This window comes from Ylistrum balloti, unplaced genomic scaffold (assembly GCF_031769215.1).
Source record: "Ylistrum balloti isolate Yb309-2 unplaced genomic scaffold, AGI_CSIRO_Ybal_v1 Utg369974, whole genome shotgun sequence".
NCBI classification, from domain to species: Eukaryota; Metazoa; Mollusca; class Bivalvia; order Pectinida; family Pectinidae; genus Ylistrum; species Ylistrum balloti.
This window is the reverse complement of record NW_026782065.1, coordinates 63,400-76,069: the sequence shown is the minus strand read 5'-3', so window position 1 is coordinate 76,069 and position 12,670 is coordinate 63,400. Positions and strand designations below refer to the sequence as shown.

The window sequence follows — 12,670 nt, the reverse complement described above, 5'->3', positions numbered from 1 at the left end:
ACCTTGGCCCACTTTCAAGGTCACAGGGGTCAAATATGTTAAAATATACAAAGGACTTCATCTCAATAAGCAAAAGTCTATGAGTGCCGATATTGGGTCTGTAGCATGCTGGGAGGAAAGGCTACCAAGTTTATTTAAATGAATGACCTTGAACAACTTTCAAGGTCAGAGGGGTCAAATATGTTAAAATCTTTAAATAACTTCTTCTCAAATACTAGAAGGCCTAGGGGGCTAATACTTGGCCCATAGCATGCTGGCATGGAGCCCTACAAAGTTTGTTCAAATGAATGACCTTGGCCCACTTTCAAGGTCACAGGGGTCAAATATGTTAAAATATACAAAGGACTTCATCTCAATAAGCAAAAGTCTATGAGTGCCGATATTGGGTCTGTAGCATGCTGGGAGGAAAGGCTACCAAGTTTATTCAAATGAATGACCTCAACCCACTTTCAAGGTCACAGGGGTCAAATATGTTAAAATATACAAACGACTTCTTCTCAACAAGCAAAAGTCCATGAGTGCTGATATTGGGCCTGTAAGATGCTTGGAGGAGAGGCTACCAAGTTTGTTCAAATGAATGACCTCAACCCACTTTCTAGGTTTGGCTTGCTTTTTGTCAGATGACCGTTAAGGCCCATGGGCCTCTTGTTTTATAAGGCTATTGTGTTGTTTTTCTTCAATTTTATTTTTAAGTGCTATTAAAATTGAGTAACAAGTACCTGTGTATGTATACACACAATCGACCCTCCCTACAACAAGACTATCTGATTCCTAAAAACATTCACATTGGTATCCACTCAGATCCTCCTATTTTTCGTAGACTTTCTTCTTTACCATCTGGGTCTGATGATATGATGTGGATGGGGGTTTGCTAAGGAAATTCTGCCATCTTGATTTCATTGCTATGTGGAATGACTTTGATAAATCAGACAAGGTACCGGTGGAACATGGAATGACTTTGATAAATCAGACAGGGTACCGGTGGAACGTGGAATGACTTTGATAAATCAGACAGGGTACCGGTGGAATGTGAAATAAGTTTGTTAAATAAGACAAGATATAGGTAGAACATGGAATGACTTTGATCAATCAGACAAGTATCGCTGGAATGTGGAATGGCTTCGATTAATTAGCCAAGGTACAGGTGGAACCTGGAATGATTTTGATAAATCAGACAAGGTACAGGTGGAATGTGAAATGAGTTTGATATATCAGACAAGGTACCGCTGGAATGTGGAATGGCTTCGATTAATTAGCCAAGGTACAGGTGGAACCTGGAATGATTTTGATAAATCAGACAAGGTACAGGTGGAATGTGAAACGAGTTTGATATATCAGACAAGGTACCGCTGGAATGTGGAATGGCTTCGATTAATTAGCCAAGGTACAGGTGGAACCTGGAATAATTTTGATAAATCAGACAAGGTACAGGTGGAATGTGAAATGAGTTTGATATATCAGACAAGGTACCGCTGGAATGTGGAATGGCTTCGATTAATTAGCCAAGGTACAGGTGGAACCTGGAATGATTTTGATAAATCAGACAAGGTACAGGTGGAATGTGAAATGAGTTTGATATATCAGACAAGGTACCGCTGGAATGTGGAATGGCTTCGATTAATTAGCCAAGGTACAGGTGGAACCTGGAATGATTTTGATAAATCAGACAAGGTACAGGTGGAATGTGAAATGAGTTTGATATATCAGACAAGGTACCGCTGGAATGTGGAATGGCTTCGATTAATTAGCCAAGGTACAGGTGGAACCTGGAATGATTTTGATAAATCAGACAAGGTACAGGTGGAATGTGAAATGAGTTTGATATATCAGACAAGGTACCGCTGGAATGTGGAATGGCTTCGATTAATTAGCCAAGGTACAGGTGGAACCTGGAATGATTTTGATAAATCAGACATGTTAACGGTGGAACATAGAATATCCATCCTATTTTTATCTACATGAATGGCTTTTCAGAGTAAGTGCAACAGCAAATTATTCGTGGATGACATTGCTGGGGAAAACCAATGTAGACGAAGAATCAGATATTCGTAATACAATGCGGCGTACAAAGTTAACGGTCAGAAGGTTGACAACTACGGTGTAATACATCAAAATGTACATATATTGGTGTCAACAACATACGGGTGTCGTATGTGATTAAATAACAACGTTGATTAAACAAGTAGACGAGGAGAAATGTAGGTTTCAGAGTCTTCTTCGACAGAAGTCATGTCACTCTAAAGAATATTTTAAGGTGACTGGAATGTTTCAGGATTTTTTTCTGACAATTTACAAAGAAATAACCGGACCTCAAGAGCTACATTTTCCCCCATGGGATAGACAATCAAGGTAAGGTGAGCACCACATCGTTGGGAATGAATGCCAGCCATGTACCTAACTTTTGTAAGATGGATAACACTCAAATCTCAAGCCATCTCCCTTCCCTTCTTCCATCTGCTTGTCTTCCCTTTTACCCTCTGTTTGTCTTCCGTTTTCCCTCTGCTTGTCTTCCGTTTTTCCCTCTGCTTGTCTTTCTTACTTCCCTCTGTTTGTCTTTCGTTCTTCCCTCTGCTTGTCTTCCTTACTTCCCTCTGCTGTGTTAGATGAGGTACGATATTCAAAATGATTAAAGACTTCCATCAATATTGAAGATCATCATCACCAAGTTCCTCTTTCTTTCCGTCACGAGCCTTGCTGAAACCCCAGCTGTACTCGTGGACATATATGTGAGAATATCTGTCACTTTTGTTTGAGTGTTGTCGTTACGATGTTGATAGAAACGTCCTCTTTGATAGATTATTAAACGGTTTACAAGTACCTCGTGATTTAGATTTGCTCTTGTTTGGTAATAAAAATACCTCTTGACACTAACTGGCTTAATAAATGTTTTTCGTATAAAATGTCTTGCATAACAATATTGACCCACGATGATATAATGTGGATGGGGGTTGCTCCCATCTATGAAACGAAAAAAACATATGGCTGCCTTAAGCAACTCTCAACCAAAGACTGTCGGGTTGGTTTTGACGACATCATTGATGTTTTAACTATAGTAAATTATGTAATTCGACTGACGGGTTGGTTTTGACGACGTCATTGATGTTTTTGGCTGTGGTAGAGATTATTTCGACTGACGCGTTGATTCTTGATTCTTCACTTACAAAATTGCATTTTTATTATTTATTTTTCAAAATATGCAGCAGACAAAAAAATCTGCTCTTTGCTGCTGTTTTGCTGTCGTTTTTTTTACTGCTGTTTGTTATTTGCTATTGTTTGTTGTTATGTGATGTTGTTTTGATACTGTTTGCTGCTATTTGTTGTTCTTTGCTGTTGTTTGTTGTTACGTGCTGTTGTTTTGCAAATATTTTGCTACTGTTTGCTGCTGTTTTCTTGTTGTTTGCTGCCGTTCATTGCTATTTGCTGTTGTTTTCTGCTGCTTGTTGTTATTTGCTTCTGTTTTGCTGCTGTTTGCTGTTGCTTACTGACGGTATTTGAATGCAAAAACTGAGTTTTTGCTGTATTTATTGACAAAAATTTAGCAATTTATATTTTTAACTGCTTTATATTTTATACCCTGTCTGATTGACAAAGTAATTCCATGTTCCACCGGTACATTGTCCTATTTAACAAAGTTGTTCCACGTTTCACCGGTACCCTGTCTGATTTATCAAAGTCATTCCACTTTCCAACCGTTCCTTGTCTTATTCAACAACGTTATTTCACGTTCCACCTGTACCCTGTCTGATTTATCAAAGTCATTCCACGTTAAATCCGTTCCTTGTCTTATTCAACAACGTTATTTCACGTTCCACATGTACTTTGTCTGATTGATCAAAGTCATTCCACGTTCCACCTGTACCCTGTCTGAATTATCAGTCATTCCACGTTACATTGGTACATTCAGTGTCAGATTTAGTTTCATGCACAAAAACGTGCTGTTGGCACACTGTTAACAGATCCCGAGTCCGTGTTATATTCTCCAACATAGGTCGTACCTCCTAAATTTCTTGTGACAAATAACTGTATCAAATGCTTTGAGTAATACCTGTTGGATGACCAATGTTGACCATGTGAATTAAGATTTTAAGTAATTCTTGTCCGTTGTTCTGGCAAGTTTCTTGCATTAATGGGTTGAAAGAAGATTAAGCTTTATTAATTTTCACGGATATGTTATAATGCACGGTTGTTATCTGAAGTCATGGTCAGGATCGCTGTTCAAACTGTCCAGTAATTAATAAGCTTTCTCCTTATTACCTGAAACTGTTTCCCCTTAAAATATTTCAATTCCGTTATCTTGTTACTTAAGTTTTCGATTTCATTTAATTTCACTAACTGTTATCTTTATATTTCTGCAGTTTTTAGTACTCCTGCATCGTTTATAGTTTACATTCACAAGCAGGCCTCCTCCATAGATTCCGAAGTTATGTGACGTTGTTATGTATGTAGATGTATGTGTAAGGTACGACTGGAAAACCTCTTCTATCCTTTAAAAAATAAATCGTCGGTAGTCGCTATTAGGCATTTAAAAAAAAATAAAAATAATTAAAAATAGTTATGATTTATTTTTCAAGCAAGTTACACGTTCAGTTGCTGACAGAAGACCTACCAATTCTGGAGACATATATAACGTTATAATATGTCTCTGGACCTACAAATATAAATGTAAAGATAATTTATATTACAAGGTAGCAAGTTATTAATTACTCAGGTGGCGATAACAATGAATTTCCCAGCATGGCAGACGTTTCAATCATGTTTTCAGTAGGCTACGGAAGAAATTAATAATATCTGCACGAGTTTATCTGTACCACAGTTTCGCGCGAAAAATATTACTCCGGAACTCTTCTGAATTTTCTGCACAAAAGAGAGATACCGAACTGTGCAATATGGCGCCATACATGAAAACATTGCCATGCTGAAACTGTCACTGTGAAGAAAATTACCATTTATGGTCCCTATCAACTATCTATGCAAATACAGTGAGAAATAGAAACGATTTACCAATATTTATGCAGAGAGATCAAAATTTATTACTCAGCAGTTTACTGTAACTAACCCTATCTTCGTATCCTGCAAGGGACATCGGACTATGGTCGTATGGATTCGATGTTGATATTAATTTGTTGAATGTTTATGTATTCAATATTTTGTTATTTTGTGATAATAGTAACCGCTCATTTCAAAACTGTGATCACTTACTATGATTCAGGACGAAATGTATTTCAATACATCCTTAGTTTTTGTAAACAACACTATTCAATTGTTGATCATTCAATTTTCAGACAATTTGAATTGAGCAAGATGGATACAGATTTTTTAGGAGCCATCAGGGATGAGATTGCATTGGAAGGTTTGGATGGTATGAAATCACATCACTAACTCCATTGATCATAAGATGAATGCTATAACTGTTCAGATGAAAGTAAAATATGAACATTGGTCAACATACATGATTGATTCTTTACTTGTCTCTGCATTTATGTGAAGTATGCAATTCTCTGATTTCTTTGTCAAACTTCTTTTATAACATGAATGAGCTAAAAAAATTATAGTTTGATACCATATTAGTTGTATAGAAGTTGCTAACCTATTCTTGCCATTGTACGTTTAGCTGGTATATATTAGCAAGAATTGATACTTGGCTAGAATAGGTCGGTGATTATTATCACTAACCAGTTTAGATTACAGGTCATGACTGTCATTTGATATAACTCTCAAATGTTAGGTAGTTGTAATTAATTCTTGGGTCCTTGTGAGAAGGTTAAGATATGGTATAACCATGGTATAAAAGTATGACATGAGGAGGCAGATCAATTATCATCATGTTATTTTATGCTGACTGTAATGTTTACAGGCACCTGTCATACAAGTTTCTTGTCTTATGTATATTTAACGTTGTTAGAGTATATTTATAGGTGACACTTAATTGATCTTGTCTTCATTTCTTACATATTATGATGTGTATTACTACAGTATATTGTATTCTCACACAACTGTGTGGTGTCTAGCTTAAAAGCTTGTATCCAATAGATCTTTTTATTTATATATGGTATCTGAAGAAATCACCAAATCATAGATTTAAGCATATATAGTTAATATTTCCAGGTACATGTAAAAAACACCATTGAATTCAATGTTGAGCTATATGATATAATTTTATAACATATTAATGCTTTAATTTTTAGAATCATGTACAATATAAATTAATTTCCTTTTAACAATCTTGTTTTTATTTAATTTTCAGGAATAAGTATTGAGTCCCTATGGGTGAGATTATCCAGGAGACAGAACTTCTCCATCAAACTGACAGACAAGTCGAAGGCATACCTATGGCGGTGTCTTGTCACATTGCATGGCTTAGAATATTATGAAATCCCTGAGCCACGGCCTCCACTAGTTATTTACAATAGCTTGGAGTCCTTTGATCCTGATTCTGGACGACTGATAGAATTGGTAAGTATAGTGTAAATAGGTATCATTACGTTAAAAGGAATATCATGTGACTATGTTTTTTGTTAATGTGTTAACACATAATGTCACTCCTTATTGTTGAAGGTAAAATTAATTTGGTAGAGCATTGAATATTTGTGTGACTGTATATCCAATGTCTAGGTTTTCTCCCTAGTACTTGAGACAGGTTGAGTTTACAGAAAGCTGAAATCGGGACTGTTCTGTGCTGTTATGGTTGTGTCCATAGGCAAAATACTTAACCTCAGTTTTTTTAATGCTATGTGACGGGCCTCCTGTATGTATTTCAGTGAGGAAGCCAACAACTTCTACAAGAAGATCCAGTCTAAAAATGATCCTGGCTGATGCTATGTTGATAAACTTAGGAAACAAACAAGCAATCCATAGCTATTAGTTGGGATGAATTGGACAGTCATTAATATTGGTGCCTATGGGAAAATAACAATGGTAGACAACAAATTATTTTGAACAGGAATGCCCAATTTTGATTAAAGAAAAGAAGTTTTGTTTGAAATACTCTTAAGTAAGGCCACAGATAAAGAATTATGCAGCTACAATGTTTATTGCTAAATACAAAATTTAAGGAGAATTTTTTATCTTCCTTGGTTTCAATATGTTTATATTTACAGGAACAAGTTCCAGAAGATATCTACCCTATCGACATCATAGGTCAAGATGGTGTTTATGGATCATGCTCGACATTTGACACACGCACAAATATAACAACTTTGGTGAAAGCAGACGAGAAAAGATCTGCTGTAACATTGGAGGAGGCCAGAAATAAGTGAGTATAGGGTTTAGTGTTGTTGGTTACCACAGATCAGAAATATTTCAGTATAGGGTTAAATGTTTTGGGAATCTATAGAACAGAAATTAGACAGTATATGGTGTAATGTTGTTGGTTACCAGCAACCAGAACTATGTCATTATTGGGTTTAGGGATTCCTTTTTTCTCTGGGTATCGTCTAACTGATGAACGTCAGTGTTCTGGTGACGTGTGGGGGCGACCTGCATCTCCTCCAGTGGGGTGGAACCATCTGTAGCAGTGATTGTTTGATTATACTAGGTTTTGTAGATGGTTCCAGGGCCTAATAATGCCTTATCTTAACCCTAGTGTTGAAACATGTCCAGAAGCTCAAAGGAAAAGGAGGGGGTCTATCTAATTTTGGTTTGTGTTAGGGTAATTTCAAAGTATGTCTAATGCCTTAAAAATAATCGTATAATCTAACACTATCCCTAGACCCCTGGACCATCATTATCACAATGTTCTTCTTTGATAAGTCACAGAAAGATCTCTCATGGGTGAGATTTGACAGTTCTCACGCTGGCCACCATTTAATGTTCCAGTCACAGGACTATGGTTAGTGGTTAGATCAGTATTAATTGTAGAGAAACACAATTGGTTTGGAAAGAACATCTAATCATCTCCTGGATTAATTTATCAGTAAGAATTTTATATGAAACAAGTATTCAGTATTCTTATACATTGTTCTACATCAATTGTAAGAATTGACCATTTGTGAGAGAAACATTATTTTATAGTAACAGGAATTACAACAGTTATCAATATATTTTCAGATCTATTAGTGAATTGCCATATTTTATTGTCATTTGAGACAAAATCTCATGATGTACCTATGGAAATTGCTTTTTTTTTGTGCTTCATAAATTTCTAAGATTTTTGGCTTCTGCTGGAAAACACCAGAACTGAATTCAATGAAATTTTGCAGAAAGTTTTTTAGTCAAATTTGAACCAAATTGTAAATTGCATAGTTTCCACCGCAGGGGCCTGAGGGGCACAGCCAAAAGGTGTAAAAATGCCTGAAATTACAAAAATCTCAACACCCAGGTTTGGTAGATTCAAACTCTCTTCATGGATGTTCTTAGTTGCTTTACAAAAATTGTTAATTTCATGACTTTAGGGTCTCAATCATCAGAAATAATTAAAAGTATAGAATTTTTGGTACAGTTTGATAGTATGCACATATTGACCTTGGTTGACCTTTCCAGTATGCACATATTGACCTTGGTTGACCTGGAAAGGCTGATGAGTGTGGTTAAAAGGTTTCAAATGGACTAAAATTTAAAAAAAGACTCAGTTGTGGTAGAACCAAATGCTCTTTATGGATTGAAGGGTCTGACTAAAATAGTCAATTTCATGACTCACTTTTTCCCTGGGGATGGGATACAATTCACTTTATATATGAGAGTTGTCATTTTTGAATAATGTTATGCATAGTTTTTACATTTGCATTATGTGTACAATAAAGTTCATGTTGTCTTTGCTAACAAGATTATTTCTATGATATATGCAAGAAGAACAATACCAGAATTGTAACACAGGTGACTTTCAATTTCCTTGGACCTCTTATCATGTATGTTGTATGCTATGTTTCTGACAGTAATAATTTCTTCAAACAGATGGGGTGAGAAACTGGTGATTGTAGCTTCCCAGGAGCTGCGAGAGAATGCAATATGTGGACCACTGTATGATCCCAGTCACAACTGGTCCAACATGCTTCATGCTTACTGTATTCTTGAGAGGATTGGAAGGTACTCGGGTGCTGTTTTTATCAAACTACTCATTAGTGTCTAGCTTAGTTGTCCGTGTTTACCAAGACGGGCGTCACCAAAATCAATCGGAGAATGAAATGTTTCAACTTTCTTTTGAAGGGGCTTTGGTTGAAATCAGTTTGATAATGTTATAAAGCTGGGAATGCATCAACATGAAAAAGCAAGTGCTGTACTTTCTGTCATTTTCTGAAGCTTTCCACTTATATACAGGGTATTCTGGGATTGGTCTTACCTTAAAAACCATTCCATCTGTATACAGGAGTCATTTTGTCAACATGAACTCATGTTAGACAGTAATGCAATACTTAAATGTAAACCCTGAAAGCAATGTTAATTGTTTGTGTTATACATGTAATGTCATTTGAAGAATCCAGTAATTTTTTATGTCAGTAAATTGCATTAATTTCAATCGATTTTGATTAATTTTGATTAAGATTTAGAGATATTTTTATAAACAAGTAAAGCTGATAAACTATTTCAGTGAAGATCATTCAATAAATTATTCAATAGTATTAGACAAGTATGATTTAAACAAAGACAATCATTGAATTAATAACATGCAAAAATGTGATTGCTGAAAAATGTCTCTTTCCATTGTCCAGTAAAAGTGGCCTGATGTCTTCACTACAGCATTTCTGACAATTCACTTATGAACCATTTGCTAAAAGTGTGATCAAATCGCAAATGTACTGTCAGAACAGCACTCATTTTCTGGAACCAGTCAAAGAGAGGGTGCTATGTTTAACCTTTTGTCTCCTTATAGAGTGTTAAAATAGACTTAAAATGGCAGTTACATTATATTGAGTTATGATAAGCTTTTGTATTATTTTAGGTCACGATTCAATGGCTGTATGTCTGTTGGTCCACTCAGCTTACAGATCTTTAACATGCCGCCCAAAACCATATTCTACCACACGAAAAATCTGGTCAAATTAGGTCTGATAAAAAAACAGGTAAGTTATTAATGTTGTGTAGAAATAGGTAAGTCTCAAAGAAAAAAATCAGTGTAGCAATAGTTTTCTAAATTAGCAAGTAAAATATTCATCGATTAAGTCTGAAGAATATCTGTAATTCTACTAAGTTTTGAGGTCATCTGACCTAAAGGGTGAGCTTTTCACATTTTAAAATTCCTCTTGGGTTCCACCTGTAAAATTCAATTCAAACTTGCCTAAAATGATTCCGAGATGGTCCTGACTAAATTTAAGTTGTTATTTTTTGGGGTTGGTCAGAAATCGAATATGGGTGCCATCTCAAAAATATATTTTAAACTTCTTCTGCAGTTCTTGTAGTGCCAAAATGTTTTCCGTCTTTGTCAAAGCACATGATTGTGCAATCATGGTTTCTCTGAACAACACCAATTTTAAGTGTGTTCCCAAAGTTCTACCTGTTATATTCACCTTAAACTTTGCTGAAATGATATTGAGATAATCAGGACGAAGTGTTGTTAATTTTCATGTCTGTCTGAAATAAAATATTTTTGCCATGACAGCCATCTTCTAAACACGTTGAAACTTATTCAGTTCCACTGGTGCCATTGAGCTGTAATTAGGTGGGAATAATGAGAAACAAAGCCTTTGTTTTTCCTCAGTTTTACAATTATGTGTTTTTGATACTGTCCAATGTCCAGACATTGTGGGCTGACATGTTCTGGTTGTTTTACTGTATGTTTGTATTACAGAGTTTGACAGTCGTTGATGTAAAACACAAGCAGCAGATTCGACGAATTTTCCACTTGGAACGGTTTTATAAAGAGATTCGGTCCAAGTACAGTATACTGTTGCTGCAGGCTTGCAACTACCTGTCTGGTCGTCCTAATCACCGAGATGTTGCTGGTACTGTACGTGAACGCCTGGTATGTTGAGTTTGTAATTGGATAGATTCCCTGTAATAAGGTTATAATTTTTTTCAGTGTTTGTTAAGGCCACTCTAAAGGGATCTAACCACAGTAAAAACTTTTGTATTGATTAAAGCCTGAAGAATGAAAAAAAATATGGTGAACTATTTCTTTCTTTGTTTTTATTTGGTGTAAACTTTATTTGCTGATGCATGTAGCAAGAAGATTTTTTCCTGTCATTGACTGTACTTTATTACTAAAAGACTGAATATCGATTGACCTATTATACCACTAGTTTGAGCTCTGATGAAATTTACAACCAGTTTGAGCATTTTATTTATTTAAAATCTGAGTGCTGAATGAGCTATTAATTACAAGTCTGAGCACTGATTGAGCTATTTACTTTAATTTACAGCGCAGATTGATTTGTCACTCTTTGCTCTTTGTAGGAAGTGGATGCAACCTTATTTAAAAAGTTATACAACAGCTATCCAAATTTCTTGCGTGCTGACAAGTTTCCTTATCGAGAAGTTTATCCCGAGGCTACAGAGGAAGAGTATATGTGCAAGTAAGTACATCTGGTATGGTTACTGAAAACATGAGGTAGTGTATCACAAGGGTGGACAAGTACCTTCTGTTATTGTATCAGAAGAGGGGAAATGTACCTTCTGTTATTGTGTCACAGGAGGGGATATGTACCTTCTGTTATTGTGTCACAGGAGGAGACATGTACCTTCTGTTATTGTGTCACAGGAGGGGACATGTACCTTCTGTTATTGTGTCACAGGAGGAGACATGTACCTTCTGTTATTGTGTTACAGGAGGGGACATGTACCTTCTGTTATTGTATCACAGGAAGAGACATGCTCCTTCTGTTATTGTATTACAGGAGGGGATATGTACCATCTGTTATTGTGTCACAGGAGGAGACATGTACCTTCTGTGATTGTATCACAGAAGGAGACATGTAGCTTCTGGTATTGTGTCACAGGAGGGGACATGTACCTTTTGTTATTGTGTCACAGGAGGAGACATGTACCTTCTGTTATTGTGTTACAGGAGGGGACATGTACCTTCTGTTATTGTATCACAGGAGGAGACATGCACCTTCTGTTATTGTATTACAGGAGGGGATATGTACCATCTGTTATTGTGTCACAGGAGGAGACATGTACCTTCTGTTATTGTGTCACAGGAGGAGACATGTACCTTCTGTTATTGTGTCACAGGATTGGACATGTACCTTCTGTTATTGTGTCACAGGAGGGGACATGTACCTTCTGTTATTGTGTCACAGGAGGGGGACATGTAGCTTCTTTTATTATATCATAACAGGGGATATATACCTTCTTTTATAGTATCACAAGAGGGGATATGTACTGTGTGGTAAGGTATTTCAAGAGGGGACATGCATTGTCATATATTTCTTATAAATGAACATGTATAATTTGTTGAATGCTTTTATGTGTTCATGTTCCAACATTTAAGTGAAGAGTAGTGCTGTAAACTTGTGAATATAACTTTCATTATCACACTGTAAACGTTCTTTAGATTCTCTCTTCTGTTTAAACTTGATCAATTACAGTATTCTTGATATTAAAAGTACATAGATATGCACTGTAATGATGGCATTTGAATGGTGCAATAGGGTTAGTTTTCTTCACTTTGTACAATAGCAGCCTCTCCATCAGACTGTGCCATAGTAGCCACTAAACCAGATTATATGCCTTAGTAGGGAATGCCCCTGTTAGTATATACATAATGTTAGTTTACCTTGGCAGCACGCATCATTCC

The 12,670-nt window shown here is 36.1% G+C and overlaps 1 protein-coding gene across 1 annotated transcript in view; it reads left to right on the top strand.

Annotated features, from left to right (window-relative positions):
- The first annotated feature begins 4,928 nt into the window (after positions 1–4,928).
- LOC132547766 (general transcription factor 3C polypeptide 1-like) overlaps positions 4,929–12,670 on the top strand; it is a 60,283-nt gene continuing 52,541 nt past the window's right edge. Inside the window, exons 1-8 of the mRNA XM_060211567.1 lie at positions 4,929–4,979; positions 5,283–5,359; positions 6,245–6,453; positions 7,098–7,252; positions 8,890–9,021; positions 9,875–9,995; positions 10,721–10,894; positions 11,326–11,444. Coding sequence (XP_060067550.1) covers positions 4,969–4,979; positions 5,283–5,359; positions 6,245–6,453; positions 7,098–7,252; positions 8,890–9,021; positions 9,875–9,995; positions 10,721–10,894; positions 11,326–11,444 — 998 coding nt within the window. The 5' untranslated portion in view covers positions 4,929–4,968. The remainder of the gene's footprint in view (positions 4,980–5,282; positions 5,360–6,244; positions 6,454–7,097; positions 7,253–8,889; positions 9,022–9,874; positions 9,996–10,720; positions 10,895–11,325; positions 11,445–12,670) is intronic.